Source organism: Prionailurus viverrinus, chromosome D3, assembly GCF_022837055.1.
Source record: "Prionailurus viverrinus isolate Anna chromosome D3, UM_Priviv_1.0, whole genome shotgun sequence".
In the NCBI taxonomy this organism is placed as follows: Eukaryota; Metazoa; Chordata; class Mammalia; order Carnivora; family Felidae; genus Prionailurus; species Prionailurus viverrinus.
Window position 1 is genome coordinate 21,856,621 of NC_062572.1, and position 19,937 is coordinate 21,876,557.

The 19,937-nt window shown below is 44.9% G+C and overlaps 1 pseudogene and 1 gene segment (V, D, J or C); both read right to left on the bottom strand.

Moving 5' to 3' along the window:
• Positions 1 to 2,501: 2,501 nt before the first annotated feature.
• On the bottom strand, positions 2,502 to 10,090 carry LOC125148954 (probable non-functional immunoglobulin lambda variable 1-50). The segment is given in 3 exon segments: positions 2,502 to 2,548; positions 9,575 to 9,859; positions 9,971 to 10,090. Coding segments are annotated over 3 exon segments (408 nt in total).
• A 4,713-nt stretch (positions 10,091 to 14,803) lies between these two features.
• Positions 14,804 to 15,464, bottom strand: LOC125149390 (immunoglobulin lambda variable 1-40-like; annotated as a pseudogene).
• Positions 15,465 to 19,937: the final 4,473 nt, after the last annotated feature.

Below are 19,937 nucleotides of genomic sequence, written 5' to 3' on the forward strand. Positions count from 1 at the left end.
CACTGGATGTTGCTGGAGTTTCCTGATGATGAGGATGCTTCCTCTGGGCTTGTGACCCTGAGGTTGGCTGGATGAGCACAGGTTGACCATGAGTTTTGGGGAGAAAGAGAAACCAGGAAGCTACAAAATCCAGAACACCATATACTCAGATAGAGGAGAGATCCGTGTTTGTGTGTGTGTGTGTGTGTGTGTGTGTGTGTGTGCCTGTGTGTGTGTGTGTGTGTGTGTGTGAGAGAGAGAGAGAGAGAGAGAGAGAGGGAGAGAAAGAGAGAGAGAATGGAAAACCTTTCCTTCAGAGGCCACACATGAAGACAAGTGTATCCCTGTCCCCTTATGTCCTCTCTGCATTTGCTGAGTGTTGTGTTGGTCCCCATGCAAACCCATCCCTGGGGCTGGCTCTCTGTATGACCGTCCAGCGTTCTGGAGCTTGGAACTCAAGAAGGCCAATGTCTGGAAGGCCACTTCTCTGGCATGAGTATGAAACTTACACAAGGAGAGTAATATGGTCTGAATTAGTTCAAATAGGAAATTCACTGAATCAGAATGTCAGGCCTTGTGGATGGGCCTTCTATCCATTCTCATTCCTGTAGACACACTTCTCATAGCTGTGGGGTCTTCAGGTCTTAGGAAGCACAAGATAGAGGCTGATCACACAGCCCCTTCTTCATGCCCTTCACATCACAGCCCTCCCCCACTGTGCCTCTCGTATCCCCTGATACCTCCATTGGGGTGACCGTGAGATAGTGTCTGCTGTTATTTTGCAAAAGGGTTAATGCTTGACACTGCATTGCTTGGTGCAAAAGTGTGTGGCTGAGTGAGTGTCCTGATGGTCTTACAAACCAATATTCTCAAGACCAAGAAAAGCTGTCATGTATTGAAATATGCAGCCAATCCTTCCTTCGTTCACTATGGCAAAAGTTACCCTGTGTGCAGCCTCAGTCATTCTGAAGGAGGAAGTAATTGCATGAATCGCTTCTCTGTGCAAATACTCAAAGGCTGGGTGAACATTCATCTCACGGAAATACAATAATCATGTTGTCGTATTACAGAGATTGATGAGGTTGGTGGGGCATGAAAACTACAATCAGAGATGAGAGCAGGAATCACATGAGGAAGTGATTTCCTGCTGGTCCAATTTCTGCAACGTCTCTGTAGAGATGGACCCTGGAGAGTGGAAACTCTTGCAAGATTATAGTTTTCTCTGAAATCCTAACATAGAGATGGTTTTCGGGCCTGAAGAGCCATAGAGAGAGACGGAAGGCCTGAGGGAAGCAGGAGAAGGGGGGAGACGAGCAGAGTGTGTGTGGGGGAGGGTGCAGTGAGGAGAGTCTGAAGACTTTGGGACTCACTTTTAGTCAGATGGGTGAAAGAGGAAATTGTCTCTGACCAAGGTGCTTATTAACATGTCAGATATGGTTGTGTCATCAGTAACACAAGACACACTTTACGGCTTGAGATATGTGGATGAACGTGAGTACCTCTGTCACCATTTTCAGTTCCAGACAACAGTACTGTGTGACCTTAGAAACTGTACACGTGTCTCTGCCCCTAGATGCTGACACTGAGTTTCTGAAAATCTTGTCATTTTCTAAGTGAAAAGAACACTAGAAACATCCTAGTTCTAATGATGTGACTCTGGGTGGGCTCCCTGAAGCCTCCTGGGTGGGGGGCTGGTCCCCAGAAAGACCAAGGCTTGGTCAGAGGCTGGGAATCTTCACCCCTCATACTTGAGAGACAGGAAAAAAGCTGACAGTGTAGTTAATGTCTGATCCTGTCTCCCCGAATCCTCAATAAAATCACAAAGTACAGTGTTTGAAGAGCTTCTGGTTTGGCGAACACATCCACTCCCAGAACAGATGCACCTCAACTCCCCAGGGACTGATGCTCCGGTGCTGGGGACAATCCTAGACCTGACACTAAGTGGCTCTTCATTACTTGTTCCCCTGTCCCCTTCATCATATCTTTAATGAACTGACTAAAGGAGTCAGTGTTTCCCTGAGTTCTGTGAGCCCCTCAGGCGAATAAATGGAACGCATGGAGGGAGTTATGGGAACCTCCAATTTGTCGCATGTTGGACAGAGGGTACAGGTGAGCTACTAGCTGCTGTTGGCATCAAAATGGGGAGCAGCCTCCTGGTGCTGAGCCCTTCACCTGTGCACATGTCACCGTTTCCTGGCAGATAAACCTCGGTGTGAAATTCAGGTAAATTTGAGGACACTCTCCACATGTCCCAGAGAGTTCCTTGTTGTGGGAAAACACATAAACACACAAACATATAATCAATGACCAGGAGTGTGTAAAGTGAATTATTCTGAGACTAGTAAAGGAGAGACAACAAGAGAGAGAGAGACTGAGGTTCATGCTGTAAAAGTATTTATTCTCCAGACCCCATAGGCCTGTGCCATCGGGCTCTATTCCCTCACCTGTGTGCGCTCCTGGGACACCTGTGCTGTCTCAGGCAACAGCATGATCTGTGTGTTATTCCTTCTTCCTCAAGGACACGTGACCCCTCAGAGGGCTCCCTCCTACTGAGCGTCCACACAAGTGTCTCAGTACAGGATGCTCAGAGTTATGGCTTTCAGCCCCAAGTGTTTTTGTGTCACTCCCTCCTTGTCTGAGACACTGTAAGGAAAGCTGCTCCCACTGCCAGGATCTGTAGCACAAGAGAAGCTTCGTGCTTAGGCTGCTCATCAGACATGAGCAGAATTCCTGCATTGGCCCATGCATCTTTGGATTCAGAGAAGCAACTGGGGACCCCGGACCCTGGTGCTTACTTGAGTGTGAAGAGAACCAAAGAAGACACCAGGGAGGGCTCCCTGGCTTCTCTGGAACCTGTCTATGTAGTAGCTGCAAACACGGAATCCACTGTTCATGGTGCAGGTGAGTCTGGCTGTTGTTCCTGGAGATGCATAGAGAGGGGGTGCCTGGGTCAGCACAGGCTGGGAGAGAAACCTGCAAACACAGACACTCAGGGGGGATGGGGCTAGAAAGGAAAAAGAAAAAGCATCTCTCAGGTCACTGAGGACGGAAAGAGTGATTTGGAGCCCACCCTGTGTCCACAAGGCCTGTCCCTACCTGTGCAGTGCGGGAGGAGCTTTAGGAAGACAGGGGTCCAAGCCATGGTGGCACAGCCTCTGGTCCCCACACTGGGCTGGGCTGCCCCAGGCTCTCATTTCCCCTCCACCCCTGACACAGGAGGGGCTGTCCATGCACATGGGTCCCATTCAGTGACAGTCCAGCCCCTCCCTGAGCCCTGGTGCTGTAGCCCAGCCCACACCACACACTGAGGAGGGTGGAGGTAGGACTCATCCCCCGGGGAGAGCTCTGGAACAAGCACGTGCTGAGACAGCTCAAAGCCTCCAGGTTGGGCTCCTTTGGGTGATTGGTCGTCACTGACCAGCACTGTAGGGACCACAGGGCTGTTGCAAGCACATCCTATTAAATTCGTGTTGAAACATGAAAAATGAATAGAAACAACTTGTGAGACATACCTCTTATTAGGAATACATTAAATGCATACTTTCTAAAACAGTTACAATTTGGCTATACTAAAAATATACTGAGTGTATAGAGCAATCTTAATAGAAAAATGGAAAATGTTATTCTCCACAAGAATGCATAAGATACAGATGTTTTCACAGGGGACAACTAATAAAACTTCAGAATTTAGATGCTTTCATTTTATTTGCTTCATATTTTTCCATAGTATTAAAAGGTATGTAATATTCCTTAGTTCTTGTAAAGGAATTATGAAACTCATAAGTATAATTTCAAAAAACATTGCACAAAAAGGAAAATTACAGACCATGATTATTATATATTGATAGAAATATTGTGTATAAAATACTAATAAAGAGACCTCAATGCAATATTAATAAATTGATACACAATTATTAAGTGTGATTTATTCCAATGATTTGGTTGTTACATTAAATAAAGAATATTACCTTACAGACCATATTATTACATTAAGAGATATGACCATATTGCCCTAATTGGTCTCAAAAGAGCCTTTAGCCAAATTTAACACGAAATCCTAATAAGAGCCACAAAGAAACAAAAATAGATCCATTTATAACATGGTAAAACACACACTCTCACACACTTATGATGTGGTCCTGAGGCCGGCATCCTTGTTCATAGAGTAGCGAGGAGACCAGTTCCACAAGGATCAAGAACTTGCAAAGGGAATCTTCACGTGCATTATTTTGCAACATTATTCCTCATGTGTTAGACAATGTAACTAAAAAGCCAAAATCAATGGTTACTACTTTGCATGGATGGGAAAGGAAAGTGGTCACTCTTGAAGTCCCAGATGGATGTCATGGCCTTAGATAGAGCCGTGCTGTGGCAGCAGTGACAGCAGAGATCTTAGTGAGTGATTAGTCTCAGTGTTGGTGAGTTACTGGTGACACTTGGTACCAGAGATATGATGGGTGAAACAAACGCAGCAGAGAAGAGGTCTTGTCCCACGTGAGCGGGTGAAGAGCCCTGTGCAAGGTGTGGGGCAGTGATCCCGGATCTGAAGTGATTATTTCCTCCCACTCTGGCTGCATCCTATACGATGTCAATCTTCACATTGATGGGGCATCTGTCCCACACCCAGAATAGTACATATTGCAGAGGGTTCCAGTGGGGACCTTGGCTCAAGTGACCAGTTTACTAGGAGACGGGTTGTGAGTCTGGTGTCGCTGCCCCTGCTCCTTGATGACCTGAGGAGAGAGCATGTCCTGTGTGACCTCAGGGACTGCTTTCTGTAAAATCTGGCAAAGGCTCCCTGTATAAAGGACTGAAGGAGACGCTCCAGGACATGGTGGACACCACACAGAGCTCTGTTCCCTGAGGTTCCATTGAAGGCATTCTGCCCACAAGCTGCCTTATCCTCTGGCCAGGTCCTGAGAGCCCACTTCCTCCTGGGAAATGCGCTCTGTTTATTCCTTGTGTATGAGCCTGCAATTCTCCAGACGCCAAAGGAAAAAGGAAGAAGTGATCCATGTTGGAAGCAATGTGGTGACGCAGCCAGATGCAGGGGCTCACAGGGCAATGGATGCTCTCAGGTGGAGGCAGGTCACACAGCCCTGAGGCTCCAGTGTGCCTACTGCCCCCCAGGCAGCTTGGCTGCTGACCCTCACTCTGCAGGCCCCTGTTCGCTCTGCTCCCCTGCTGCCCTAGGCACCATGTCCTCTAGCTGCTGTATACCCTCTGCACACCAAGCAGAATGTTCATTTGGACAGCAGTCGTACTGATGTTGTGACCCATGGGAGTGGAGTACGAAAGGGCCTTTCTGGGTCCTTTATTGGAACCATGACACTCTCACGTTTGGAAAAGTATCTCAGTGGAAGCTTGTGATTTGGTTCGAAATGTCCATCTCTGCCAACAGTATCCCCAGAACTGCTCTGTGTCTCCTGTTCACAGATGCTGCACGTGGTAAATGTAAGGACAGCGAAGGGGTTTCGCTGGGACACACATATGGGGACGCGGCTTGTGTGCATGTGCGGTGTGCAGGGGAGCTGGGACAAAGAGGTCTTTACAGAGCTGCGGTACGTAAGGGGGGAACTTTAGGGTGAGCCAAGGGATGTCCCTGAGAGGAGAAGCCCTGGGTCAGAGGTCAGGGCATGTGTCAAGGCCCAAGAAAGAGGGGTGGCTGCTTGTTGATGACTCTAGTGGACATCCACTGGAGGTCTACGAGGTAGGCCAACTGACCACCTGAATCCAGCATCTCCAAATGGAATCAAAAGGCAAACCTAGGAAGAGAAATATACCTTCCTTAACCCTGAAATCTGGTTTGACTCGTTGTGCATGCGTGTGAATGTACATATATTCAAGGGCCACAATTATATGAATACTTCACGTAAAACATCTAATCCTTGTCTTTCATAGTGAGTCAGGTGATGACCCAACAGGCTCTATGACCTTGAGAGTTTAGTTTGTCCTTTGTAGCACTAAGTGTCTGCAGCTTACTGCTACGTCCTTGGTGCTCAGGAAATGGTTTTGAATGAAAAAGAATACATCAGTGAATTAACAAAGGAAAAAATACCAGTCTCCACATTCTTTACCTTATGGCTAAAACAGGCAATGGCTCTTTCTTTTGGGCTACCATCATCCATTCAAATTGTGAACCACAGACACGGGTGTCATCTTGAACACACCCTCGACCTCACACACAGCCTCCAGGTAATTCCTAAATCCAGCGTTTTCCACACCAAAGGCCATGTTACAATGTACACGCTGCCCAAAGCAATCTATAGACTCCATGCAATTCCCATGAAAGTTCCAGAGACATTTTTCACAGAAATGGAAAAAATCTCCTGACTTTTATACACAACCAGAAAGACCCCAAATTGCCAAACAATATTGAGAGAGAAGAACAAAGCTGGAGGCACCAGACTCCCTGCTTTTGAGTTATATTACAAAGTTATAGTAATGAAAACCAGTACGGCATTGGCCTAGAAAGAAACCCATGGATTGATGCGACAGAATAAAAAGACCAGAAGAATAAAACAAGACCCCTCTTCCCCAGTTTTCTAGTAGTCACCTCCCTGACTGTGGTCCCGCTCAAGATTCTTCCTGCAAACGTTTTTGTTCTGTGCGATGGCCCAGACGTCTGTGCCTGGCCTCAGGCCTGGGGAAGGGTGCCATGGGGTTGGAGGGAGAAAGGTGATGTACGGGAGTGAGTCAGAGCTGAGCACTCCCGGGGCCCCTGAGGCCCAGGTGAGGGACAGTCACACTGCAATGTGGACCCTGTTTGCCTTAGTATATGAGAGCCATTCGAGTATTTTCCTGCTGGCCTGGCCCAGAGCCCAGTCGTCTCAGTGCAGTCTGAGCAGCCCACCGTTGACCCCAGTCCTGGTCACCCAGCTTCTCTGACAACACACAGCATCCCTAGAGGACGCTGTGACCTTTGGAGACGGATATTTGAGCTTTCAGTTCTTAGGGAAGGAGCATGAGTGCATCCTCTCCTGGGTGCTTGGGATGGAGACATTAATTTTCTTCAGGTCCCTAACAGCGTCCAGGCTGCTCACCACAGGGCTTATTTTACAGTGTTTATGTTCCTGGACATATTAGTGTTCCCTGACATTGGGTTTACTTGCTGAAGGGCCCTGGCATCACTACCAGTCTCCAATCTGAATTTGTTTTAATGTTTATTTCTTTTTAGGAGAGAGAGGACAGAGAGAGAAAGAGAGAGAGAGAGAGAGAGAGAGAGAGAGAGAGAGAGAGAGAAGAGAGGCAGAGAGAGAGAGAGAGGGAGAGAGGGCAGGGAGGTACAGAGAGAGAGTGGGAGACGCAGAATCAGAAGCAGGTTCCAGGCTCTGAGTTAGTGGCACAGAGCCCAAGGCAGGGCTTCGGCTCACGAACTATGACATCATGACCTGAGCTGAAGTCTGAAGCTTAACTGACTGAGCCACCCAGGCACCCCTACCAGTCTCCAATCGAAATCAATTTCAAGGCCTCATATTTCCCAGGATCACTCCCGCTTCCTATGTGATAAAAAGTCCATGGGGGTTATCCCTGAACTTTGAATACTTTTTGCTGTTGCTGCTGTATTATGAGAATCTCCTGTTGTATCCCATCACCTCCATGGTACAGGCTGTTGGGCATTTGAAGTCTCTGTTTGTCAAAAGACTACCTGTTCTCCGCAGAGAAGTATCCACTGTACTTAATTCTCACTCTGGGTTTTGACCGGGCCTTTATACTCAGTCTGGAATTTAGTTTTCTTCTCTGGTATACTTATGACTCATTTGCCTCTCTAATAGTTCAGTTTTGTAAGTGTTTTCAGGATGAACATGATGTAAACCACTATACAGTACAAGGGAATCGATCTTCTTAGAAATTCGTTCTCTGCTCATCCATTAAGGGACATTCAGGGAAGGGAATCCCATTCACATTCAACACTATTATCTTTATTTGGTAAATGTTCCATTGGTTAAGAGTGAAAACACAACAAAATGTCTATATTTTTTCTGGTGATACCAGGGTTCTCTGGACAACGTAGGATGGGTTCATAGGCCTTTTCTCCAAAATAGTGAGATTCCTTTCAGCTTCATTCCAGACCGAGTCAGAGGAAAAACAAAGACACAGAAAGCTTAGAACACATGCAGTTACACTCTACTTGTCTCACCCTGGTAATTACATCTGCATCAGTCTCATTTCCAAATAAGGTCTCATCCTGAAATATGGGAGTTTTTAGAACTTTTAATCACATGAATTGTTGGAGACACAGTTCAACGCGTAACAATTAATATCCACAGTGTATTCAGATTTTCTTAGTTTTTACCTAATGTCCTTTTTCTGTAGTAAGATCCAGAAAGATTCTTTGCGACACTGAGTTGTGAATTGTCCTTAAGCTTCTCTTACTGTGACACTTCTTCAGACTGTCCCTCTTGTTGGTGCCTTTGTCCATACTTCCTGAGTGGGGGCTATGCCTGATGTCATTCAAGCCAAGGGTTTACACCTGTTCCATGAAACCTCTGCACAGGAATGTGTCTCATGTGATGCCATATATTTATACCATCAGTTAACAATATGGATGGCAGACATATATGTAGACACTGAGTTACAACCCAGTCCTTTTATGTTCCTGTGGTTGAAATCTTTCTAGTTTTGCCTCATGGGGACCCTATAGGTTGGCTCGTGAGCTCCTAGACACACCCTGTCCTTGTGTGTGTACTCACACGGGTATGTGTGGTGGTTGTGCGCTGATTTGCTTGCGTTTGTTTGGGAGACAATGACAGACAATGACAGAGTGTCATTTAAGGGCCATTAATAGCATATAGAATGATTCTGTGGCTCAGAATGTTTTCCTCTGTTCACACGATTAATTCTTTTTCAGCGTTTGGCACCCCCGCGACCTACAGATGTTTGCAGAGTTTTGCTTCTTCCAATGTTTGCTATAAGTTTCAAATTATTTATAAAAGTGGCACCTCCTGGGTGACCTCTTAGTTGGTTCCTAGTTTGGGTATTTACATTTAAATCTAGAATAAATAACCATGTGCCAAGTTTAGGTTGCTTTCAGGCTTTCGTGATTAAGAATCAGTTGTTATAAACAATTAAGTGCAGGGTTTTTCCTATGGACAAAGGTTTTGAAACTAATCTTCATAATTTTATACTTTTAAATTGGCATTTTTTTCAGAAATCATAGATACTAAGAAGAAACTAGCCACTGCCATGGAGATAATAGTACCAGATGCGGATAAGGCTGACTTATTTTTCAGACACCACATGGGTAGAGTTCAGAGGAAAAATGAAAATGCTTCATTTATTTTAATATCAGGAGGAAAAATTGATATGATCTGGCCTAGAAGTAAAATACCTCAGCTGATAAAAGAAGAGATTTCTATTTCATGAACACTATTGATGTCGGAAGGGTTTTCTGAGCGTGACTTTGAGGACAGAAAGAACAGGAGGAACCTCACTCACTCCCCTTGCATGGACCTGCGTCCAAGTCATCAGCCACGGAATGAGCAGAATCACAGGCTGAGCTGAAGAGGGAACTGCTGATGTGTTTCCCTCTTTACAGATGAGTAACTAGGTTTTTGTCTCACTTCCCCACAGGCCTGGACCACTGTGTAAGCACTGCCACTGCTGTACCACGATGAGCAGTAATAATCAGCCTCGTCCTCGGTCTGGAGCCCAGTGATGGTCAGAGTGCCTGTGCTGCCAGACTTGGAGCCGGAGAATCGATCAGGGACCCCGGAGGGTCGGTTGCTATTATCATAGATGATGGTTTTGGGGGCCATTCCTGGGATTTGTTGGTACCAGCCCACCCAACTACCAACTCCAGTGCAGGAGATAGTGACCCTCTGGCCCAGGGCCCCAGACACCGAGGATGGTTGATTCGGCCCCGACTGAGCCCAAATCCCTGGAAAGAGAAACAACAGAGAGGCTATTCCTGGGGTCTAGAGACAAGAGGAGGAATCAGGCCCACACTTGTGCTTCCAGGACCCCTTCCCGTGTCCCCACATCAAGTCACCTGTGCAGTGAGCGAGGAGGGTGAGGAGGAGAGTGGACCGGGCCATGGCGGAGGTCAGCACCGATCCTGCCTTCTGTTGCCTCTCAGCTGAGCAGAGCATCCCTTAACCTCTCCCTTCACCTCTTCAACTGTTGAGAAGGGGAGGGCCCAACAATGCAAATGCCATCTCCCTGTTTTCTGACTCCTCACTGACTTCTAAAGGTGCCTCTGACTGAGATTGTCAGGGGGATGGGCAAGGGAGGGGCAATTTCAGGGAAGCGGGTGGGGAGGACACAGATTTGAGCCCTGAGGAAGGGCACAGACAGTTGCAGGTGGCACTTATCAGCTCTGATCTACCGTGACCCCTCAAAACAGGCCTTGAGTGCTCCTTAGCGTCCAGACACAGACATGCCATTGTATGAGGTGAGCACAGCCCATCAGAGACCACTTCTGCCTCCCCACTGCTCTAGCCTCTCTCCCCTGCCTCAGGGCTAGACCAGGTGTCCCCACATGTGGCCCCCTATCACCTCAAGGCAAACTCTCTGTTCTACTCAGACTCCTGGGCGTGAGCCTGTCCATGGCTCCCTTGACTGTTCAAGGGTCAGGCCTGAACAGTTGTCTCTACACACATTCCTCTAACAGTAAAGGTGTATCAAAAGGGGGAGGAGTTAATTGGATATGACAGTGGAGGCAGGGCTCCAGGCAACCGTGCCAATGCAGGAAGCAGCAGAGAGCAGAGGGCAGCTCCCATGGGGGCCTTTGGCAGATGGGACCTGACCCTGGTGAGATTGTTCTTTACATGTGCATCTTACCCTGATGGAGTGTCTTGATTCACACTCTATCCTGGCATCTATGTCAATGTGCTCATTGTCAGACATCTGAGTCATTCCAGTTTTCTCTTCCAAAGTGCATCAGGAAATATCAGTGATCCTAAGGATCCCATTTGGGGCATCTTCTCTAGGATTCACGTATACTCTTTCTGAAATCCTTCCCAAATCCATGGTAGCTCTGTACCGGAGACCTAGCAAAGGACCGTTTTCAGCTTATGTCTTCCCTGGTGGTCAAGAGGAACTTGAATGACTTTCTGGTCTTTTTATTCTATGGTGTCAATCTATGTGTCTCTTGAGAACAATACCACATTGGTTTTCATGACTATAGCTTTGTAATATAATTTGAAAGTGCAAAGTATGGTGTCTCGAGGTTTGTTCCTTCTCAAGATTGCTTTGGCAATTTGGGCTCTTTTCGGGTTCTATGCAAAATTCAGGTTTTTTTTTTTTATTTCTGCGCAAAACTTCATTGGAATTTTTACGGGGTTTGCATTGAATTTGTAGAGTGCTTTGAGTAGCGTGGACATTTTAGCATTATATTTATTGTGGAGATCCTTGGATTTAGGAATTACCTGGAAGCTGTGTGTGAGGTCTAAGGGTTTGTCTAAGATGACCTCCCTCTCCGTGCTTAAAAATGTGGATGGATTATGATGATTCAAACAAAAGAAGAGATACTAGTTTTGGCAATAAGGTAAAGAATGTGGATATGTGCATTTTTCCTTTTTTTCACTGATGTCTTCTTTAAATATCAAAAACCTTTCCTGAGCAACAGCTAACCGGTAAGCTGCAGACACTCAGTGCTGCAAGGACAAACAAAACTCTCAAGGTCGTGGAGCATGTTGTGTTCATGTGACTCACTATGACAGACAAGGAGGAGATGTTTCATGGGAGGTATTCAGTGGGAAGCATTAAATCATTAAATATTTATAGGACTGGAGCACACGGTTCCATGTTAACCGAGAGTTGACGACTAGAAGTGTGTGTGTGTGTGTGTATAACTATATCTTATATTTTATTTATACGTAGTTTGTGTTTCATATATATATATGTATATGTATATATGTGTATATATATGTGTATATATATGTATGTATGTATATATATATATATATATATATAGTAAAAATCCCAGGAGATATATCCTAGATGTATTGTCATGAACAGTGCAGAGAGAGATTAGATAAACCACTGGGGAAAATAATTGTGTGAATATTTACAGGAGGAGTAGAACCTTGTGTGACACAGAGAAGGACTGGAGAGGGATCTGGTGTGAGTAATTATAATACATTGCACACTGAGAAAGGAGGGCTTAGAGCACCAGGAACAGGGACATGGGCCTGAGCTGTGTCGGGTAGTAAGCTCTGTTTGAAAAATACCTGTTCGGGTATTTTCCTGCTGGCCTGCCTCACAGCCCAGTCCTCTCAGTGCCAGTGTGAACAGGCTACCGCTGACCCCGGTCCTGGTCACCCAGCTGCTCTGACAATACAAAGCATCCCTAGAGGACACTCTGACCTTTGCAGATGGATACTTGAGCTTTCAGTGCCCAGGGAAAGAGCATGAGTGCATCCTCTCCTGGGTGCTTGGGATGGAGACGTTAATTTTCTTCAGGTCCCTAAGAGCGTCCAGGCTGCTCACCATGGGATTAGTTTACAGTGTTTATGTTCCTGGACATATTAGTGTTCCCTGACATTGGGTTTTCTTGCTGCAGGGCCCTGGCATCACTACCAGTCTCCAATCTGAATTTGTTTTAATGTGTATTTTTTTTTAAGAGAGAGAGAGAGGGAGAAAAAGAGAGACACAGAGAGAGAGAGAGAGAGAGAGAGAGCAGGGAGGTACAGAGAGAGAGCGGGAGACGCAGATCAAAAGCAAGTTCCAGGCTCTGAGTTAGTGGCACACAGCCCAAGGCAGAGCTTCACCTCACGAACCACGAGATCATGACCTGAGCCAAAGTCCTAAGCTTAACAGACTGAGCCACCCAGGCACCCCTACCAGTCTCCAATCGAAACCAATTTCAAGGCCTCATATTTCCCAGGTTCACTCCCGGTTTGTATGTGATAAAAAGTCCTTGTGGGTTATCCTTGAACGTTGAATACTTTTTGCTGTTGTTGCTGTATTATGAGAATCTCCTGTTATCCCACCACCTCCATGGTACAGGCTCTGGGGCATTTGAAGTCTCTGTTTGTCAAAAGACTACCGGCTCTCCACAGAGAGTTATCCACTGTACTTAATTCCCAATCTGGGTTTTGACCAGGCCTTTATACTTAGTCTAGAATTTAATTTTCTTCTCTGGTATACTCATGACCCATTTGCCTCTCTATTGGTCCAGTTTTGTAAGTGTTCTCAGGATGAACATGATATAAATCATTATACAGTACAAGGGAATCGATCTTAGAATGGATCTCATCCATTAAGGGGCATTCAGGGAAGAGAACCACACTCACATTCAACCCTGTTATTTTATTTGGTAAATGTTCCATGGGTTAAGAGTGAAAAGACAACAAAATGTCTAGCTTTCTTCCAGTAACACCAGGGTTCTCTGGACAAGGTAGGATGGGTTCATAGGCTTTTTTTCTCAAAAATAGTGAGATTCCGTTCAGCATCATTCCAGACCGAGTCAGAGGAAAAACAAAGACACAGAAAGCCTAGGACTCATGAGGTTACACTCTACTTGTCTCACCCTGGTAATTACATCTGCAACAGTCTCATTTCCAAATAGGGTCTCATCCTGAAATATGGGAGTTTTTAGAACTTTTAATCACATGAATTGTTGGAGACACAGTTCAACGCGTAACAATTAATATCCACAGTGTATTCAGATTTTCTTAGTTTTTACCTAATGTCCTTTTTCTGTAGTAAGATCCAGTTAAGATTCTTTGCGACACTGAGTTGTGAATTGTCCTTAAGCTTCTCTTACTGTGACACTTCTCCAGAATGTCCCTCTTTTGGTGCCTTTGTGCATACTTACTGAGTGGGGGTTATGCCTGACGTCATCCAAGCCAAGGGTTTACACCTGTTCCATGAAATCTCTGCACGGAAATGTGTCTCATCTGATTCCATTTATTGATACCATCAGTAAACAATATGGACGGCAGACATATGTGTAGACACTGAGTTACAACCCAATCCTTTTATGTTCCTGTGGTTGAAATCTTTCTAGTTGTGCCTCATGGGGGCCCTTTCGGTTGGCTCGTGAGCCCCTAGACACACCCTGTCCATTTGTGTGTGCTCACACGGGTATGTGTGGTGGTTGGGGGCTGATTTGCTTGCGTGTGTTTGGGAGACAATGACAGATTGACAGAGTGTCATTTAAGTGTCATTAGTATCATATACAATAATTCTGTGGCTCAGAATGTTTTCCTCTGTTCACATGATTAATTCTTTTTCAGCGTTTAGCAACCCCGTGACCTACAGATGTTTGCAGAGTTTTGCTTCTTCCAATGCTGGATGTAATTATCAAATTATTTATAAAAGTGGCACCTCCTTGGTGACCTCTTAGTTGGTTCCTGGTTTGGGTGATTAGTTTAAACCTAGAATAAATAACCATGTGCCACGTTTAGGTTGCCTTCAGGCTTTAGTGATTAGGAATAAGTTGTTATAAACATTGAAATGCAGGGTTTTTCCTATGGACGAAATTTATGAAACTTATCTTCATAATTTTATAATTTGAAATTGGCCTTTTTTCACAAATCATAGACAAGAAGAAGAGACTGGCCACTGTCATGGAAATAATAGTACCAGATGCAAATAAGGCTGACTTATTCTCCAGGCACCACATGGTTAGAGTTCAGAGGAAAAATGAAAATGCTTCATTTATTTTAATATCAGGAGGAAAAATTGATATGATCTGGCCTAGAAGTAAAATACCTCAGCTGATAAAACAAGAGATTTCACTTTCATGAAGACTCTTTGTGTCGGAAGGGTTTTCTGAGCATGACTTTGAGGACAGAAAGGACAGGAGGAACCTCACTCACGGGAGGTGCCCTTGCATGGACCTGTGCCCAAGTCATCAGCCACGGAATGAGCAGAATCACAGGCTGAGCTGAAGAGGGAACTGCTGATGTGCTTCCCTCTTTACAGATGAGTAACTAGTTTTTTGTCTCACTTCCCCACAGGCCTGGAGCACTGTGTAAGCACTGCCACTGCTGTACCACGATGAGCAGTAATAATCAGCCTCATCTTCGGCCTGGAGCCCAGTGATGGTCAGGGTGCCTGTCTGTGCTGCCGGACTTGGAGCCGGAGAATCGATCAGGGACCCCTGAAGGTCGGTTGTTATTATTATAGATGATGGTCTTGGGGGCCATTCCTGGGATTTGTTGGTACCAGTACACGTAACTACCAACTCCAGTGCAGGAGATAGTGACCCTCTGGCCCAGGGCCCCAGACACCGAGGATGGTTGATTCGGCCCCGACTGAGCCCAAATCCCTGGAAAGAGAAACAACAGAGAGGCTATTCCTGGGGTCTAGAGACAAGAGGAGGAATCAGGCCCAAACTTGTGCTTCCAGGACCCCTTCCCGTGTCCCCACATCAAGTCACCTGTGCAGTGAGCGAGGAGGGTGAGGAGGAGAGGGGACCAGGCCATGGCGGAGGTCAGCACCGATCCTGCCTTCTGTTGCCTCACAGCTGAGCAGAGCCTCCCTTCACTTCTCCCTTCACCTCTTGATGTGTTGAGAGGGGGAGGGCCCAACCATGCAAATGCGACCCCCATGTTTTCTGACTCCTCACTGACTTCTTTAGGTGCCTCTGTCTGAGGATGTCAGGGGGATGGACAGGGTGGGGGCAATTTCAGGGCAGGGGTGGTAAGGTCACAGATGTGAGCCCTGAGCAGAAGGCACAGGCAGTGGAGGGGGCAGTTCTCATCTCTGATCTACCGTGACCCCTCAGAAACAGGCCTTGAGTGCTCCTTAGCGTCCAGACACAGACATGCTATTGTATGACGTGAGCAGAGCCTATCAGAGACCACTTCTGCCTCCCACTGCTCTAGCCACTCTCCCCTACCTAAGCTTTAGACAAGGTCTCCTAATGTTGCCCCCCATCACCTCAGGGCAGACTCTCTGTTCTACTCAAAATCCTGGGGGTGAGCCTGTCCATGGCTCCCTTGACTGTTTACGGGTCAGGCCTGAGGAGGTGTCTACACACATTCCTCTAATAGTAAATGTGTACCCATAGGGGAAGGAGTTAACTGGATATGACAGCGGACGCAGGGCTCCAGGCACCCATGCCAATGCAGGAAGCAGCAGAGAGCAGAGGGCAGCTCCCATGGGGAATTTTGGCAGATGGGAACTGACCCTCATGAGATCGTTCTTTACATGTGCTCCTTACTCAGATGGAGTGTGTTGATTCACACTCTATCCCGGCCTCTATGTCAATGTGCTCATTGCCAGACGTCTGAGTGATTCCAGTTTTCTCTCCCAAAGTGCATCAGGAAATATCAGTGAGATCCTAAGGATCCCATTTGGGGCATCTTCTCTAGGATTCATGTATATTCTTTCTGAAATCCTTCCCAAATCCATGGTAGCTCTGTTCCGGAGACCTTGCAAAGGACCGTTTTCAGCCTATGTCTTCCCTGGTGGTCAAGAGGAACTGGAATGACTTTCTGGTCTTTTTATTCTATGGCATGAATCTATGTGTCTCCTGAGAACAATACCACATTGGTTTTCATGACTACAGCTTTGTAATATAATTTGAAAGTGCGAAGTATGGTGTCTCGAAGTTTGTTCCTTCTCAAGATTGCTTTGGCAATTTGGGGTCTTTACTGGTTCTATACAAAATTCAGGTGTTGTTTTTTTTTATCTCTGTGCAAAACTTCATTGGAATTTTTATGGGGATTGCATTGAATTTATTTATTTTTTTTTTTTTCAATATATGAAATTTATTGTCAAATTGGTTTCCATACAACACCCAGTGCTCGTCCCAAAAGGTGCCCTCCTCAATACCCATTACCCACCCTCCCCTCCCTCCCACCCCCCATCAACCCTCAGTTTGTTCTCAGTTTTTAACAGTCTCTTATGCTTTGGCTCTCTCCCACTCTAACCTCTTTTTTTTTCCCTTCCCCTCCCCCATGGGTTTCTGTTAAGTTTCTCAAGATCACATAAGAGTGAAACCATATGGTATCTGTCTTTCTCTGTATGGCTTATTTCACTTAGCATCACACTTTCCAGTTCCATCCACGTTGCTACAAAGGGCCATATTTCATTCTTTCTCATTGCCACGTAGTATTCCATTGTGTATATAAACCACAATTTCTGTATCCATTCATCAGTTGATGGACATTTAGGCTCTTTCCACAATTTGGCTATTGCTGAGAGTGCTGCTATAAACATTGGGGTACAAGTGCCCCTATGCATCAGTACTCCTGTATCCCTTAGGTAAATTCCTAGCAGTGCTATTGCTGGGTCATAGGGTAGGTCTATTTTTAATTTTCTGAGGAACCTCCACACTGTTTTCCAGAGCGGCTGCACCAATTTGCATTCCCACCAATAGTGCAAGAGGGTTCCCGTTTCTCCACATCCTCTCCAGCATCTATAGTCTCCTGATTTGTTCATTTTGGCCACTCTGACTGGCGTGAGGTGATATCTGAGTGTGGTTTTGATTTGTATTTCCCTGATAAGGAGCGACGTTGAACATCTTTTCATGTGCCTGTTGGCCATCTGGATGTCTTCTTTAGAGAAGTGTCTATTCATGTTTTGTGCCCATTTCTTCACTGGGTTATTTGTTTTTTGGGTGTGGAGTTTGGTGAGCTCTTTATAGATTTTGGATACTAGCCCTTTGTCCGATATATCATTTGCAAATACCTTTTCCCATTCCGTTGGTTGCCTTTTCGTTTTGTTGGTTGTTTCCTTTACTGTGCATAAGCTTTTTATCTTCATAAGGTCCCAGTAATTCATTTTTGCTTTTAATTCTCTTGCCTTTGTGGATGTGTCTAGTAAGAGATTGCTACAGCTGAGGTCAGAGAGGTCTTTTCCTGCTTTCTCCTCTAGGGTTTTGATGGTTTCCTGTCTCACATTCAGGTCCTTTATCCATTTTGAATTTATTTTTGTGAATGGTGTGAGAAAGTGGTCTACTTTCAACCTTCTGCATGTTACTGTCCAGTTCTCCCAGCACCATTTGTTAAAGAGACTGTCTTTTTTCCATTGGATGTTCTTTCCTGCTTTGTCAAAGATGAGTTGGCCATACGTTTGTGGGTCTAGATCTGGGGTTTCTATTCTATTCCATTGGTCTATGTGTCTGTTTTTGTGCCAATACCATGCTGTCTTGATGATGACAGCTTTGTAGTAGAGGCTAAAGTCTGGGATTGTGATGCCTCCTGCTTTGGTCTTCTTCTTCAAAATTACTTTGGCTATTTGGTGCCTTTTGTGGTTCCATATGAATTTTAGGATTGCTTGTTCTAGTTTCGAGAAGAATGCTGGTGCAATTTTGATTGGGATTGCATTGAATGTGTAGATAGCTTTGGGTAGTATTGACATTTTGACAATATTTATTCTTCCAATCCATGAGCAGGGAATGTCTTTCCATTTCTTTATATCTTCTTCAACTACCTTCATAATCTTTCTATAGTTTTCAGCATACAGATCTTTCACATCTTTGGTTAGATTTATTCCCAGGTATTTTATGCTTCTTGGTGCAATTGTGAATGGGATCCGTTTCTTTATTTGTCTTTCTGTTGCTTCATTGTTAGTGTATAAGAATGCAACTGATTTCTGTACATTGATTTTGTATCCTGCAACTTTGCTGAATTCATGTATCAGTTCTAGCAGACTTTTGGTGGAGTCTATCGGATTTTCCATGTATAATATCATGTCATCTGCAAAAAGCGAAAGCTTGACTTCATCTTTGTCAATTTTGATGCCTTTGATTTCCTTTTGTTGCCTGATTGCTGATGCTAGAACTTCCAGCACTATGTTAAACAACAGCGGTGAGAGTGGGCATTCCTGTCGTGTTCCTGATCTCAGGGAAAAAGCTCTCAGTTTTTCCCCATTGAGGATGATGTTAGCTGTGGGCTTTTCATAAATGGCTTTTATGATGTGTAAGTATGTTCCTTCTATCCCGACTTTCTCAAGGGTTTTTATTAAGGAAGGGTGCTGGATTTTTTCAAAGGCCTTTTCTGCATCGATTGACAGGATCATATGGTTCTTCTCTTTTTTTTTATTAATGTGATGTATCACATTGATTGATTTGCGAATGTTGAACCAGCCCTGCATCCCAGGAATGAATCCCACTTGATCATGGTGAAGAATTCTTTTTATATGCCGTTGAATTCGATTTGCTAGTATATTATTGAGAATTTTTGCATCCATATTCATCAGGGATATTGGCCTGTAGTTCTCTTTTTTTATTGGATCTCTGTCGGGTTTGGGAATCAAAGTAATGCTGGCTTCATAGAATGAGTCTGGAAGTTTTCCTTCCCTTTCTATTTCTTGGAATAGCTTGAGAAGGATAGGTATTATTTCTGCTTTAAACGTCTGGTAGAACTCCCCTGGGAAGCCATCTGGTCCTGGACTCTTATTTGTTGGGAGATTTTTGATAACCGATTCAATTTCTTCGCTGGTTTTGGGTCTGTTCAAGCTTTCTATTTCCTCCTGATTGAGTTTTGGAAGTGTGTGGGTGTTTAGGAATTTGTCCATTTCTTCCAGGTTGTCCAATTTGTTGGCATATAATTTTTCATAGTATTCCCTGATAATTGTTTGTATCTCTGAGGGATTGGTTGTAATAATTCCATTTAGATTCATGATTTTATCTATTTGGGTCATCTCCCTTTTCTTTTTGTGAAGCGTGGCTAGAGGTTTGTCAATTTTGTTTATTTTTTCAAAAAACCAACTTTTGGTTTCGTTGATCTGCTCTACAGTTTTTTTAGATTCTATATTGTTTATTTCTGCTCTGATCTTTATTATTTCTCTTCTTCTTCTGGGTTTAGGCTGCCTTTGCTGTTCTGCTTCTAGTTCCTTTAGGTGTGCTGTTAGATTTTGTATTTGGGATTTTTCTTGTTTCTTGAGATAGGCCTGGATTGTGATGTATTTTCCTCTCAGGACTGCCTTTGCTGCATCCCAAAGCGTCTGGATTGTTGTATTTTCATTTTCGTTTGTTTCCATGTATTTTTTAATTTCTTCTCTAATTGCCTGGTTGACCCACTCATTCTTTAGTAAGGTATTCTTTAACCTCCATG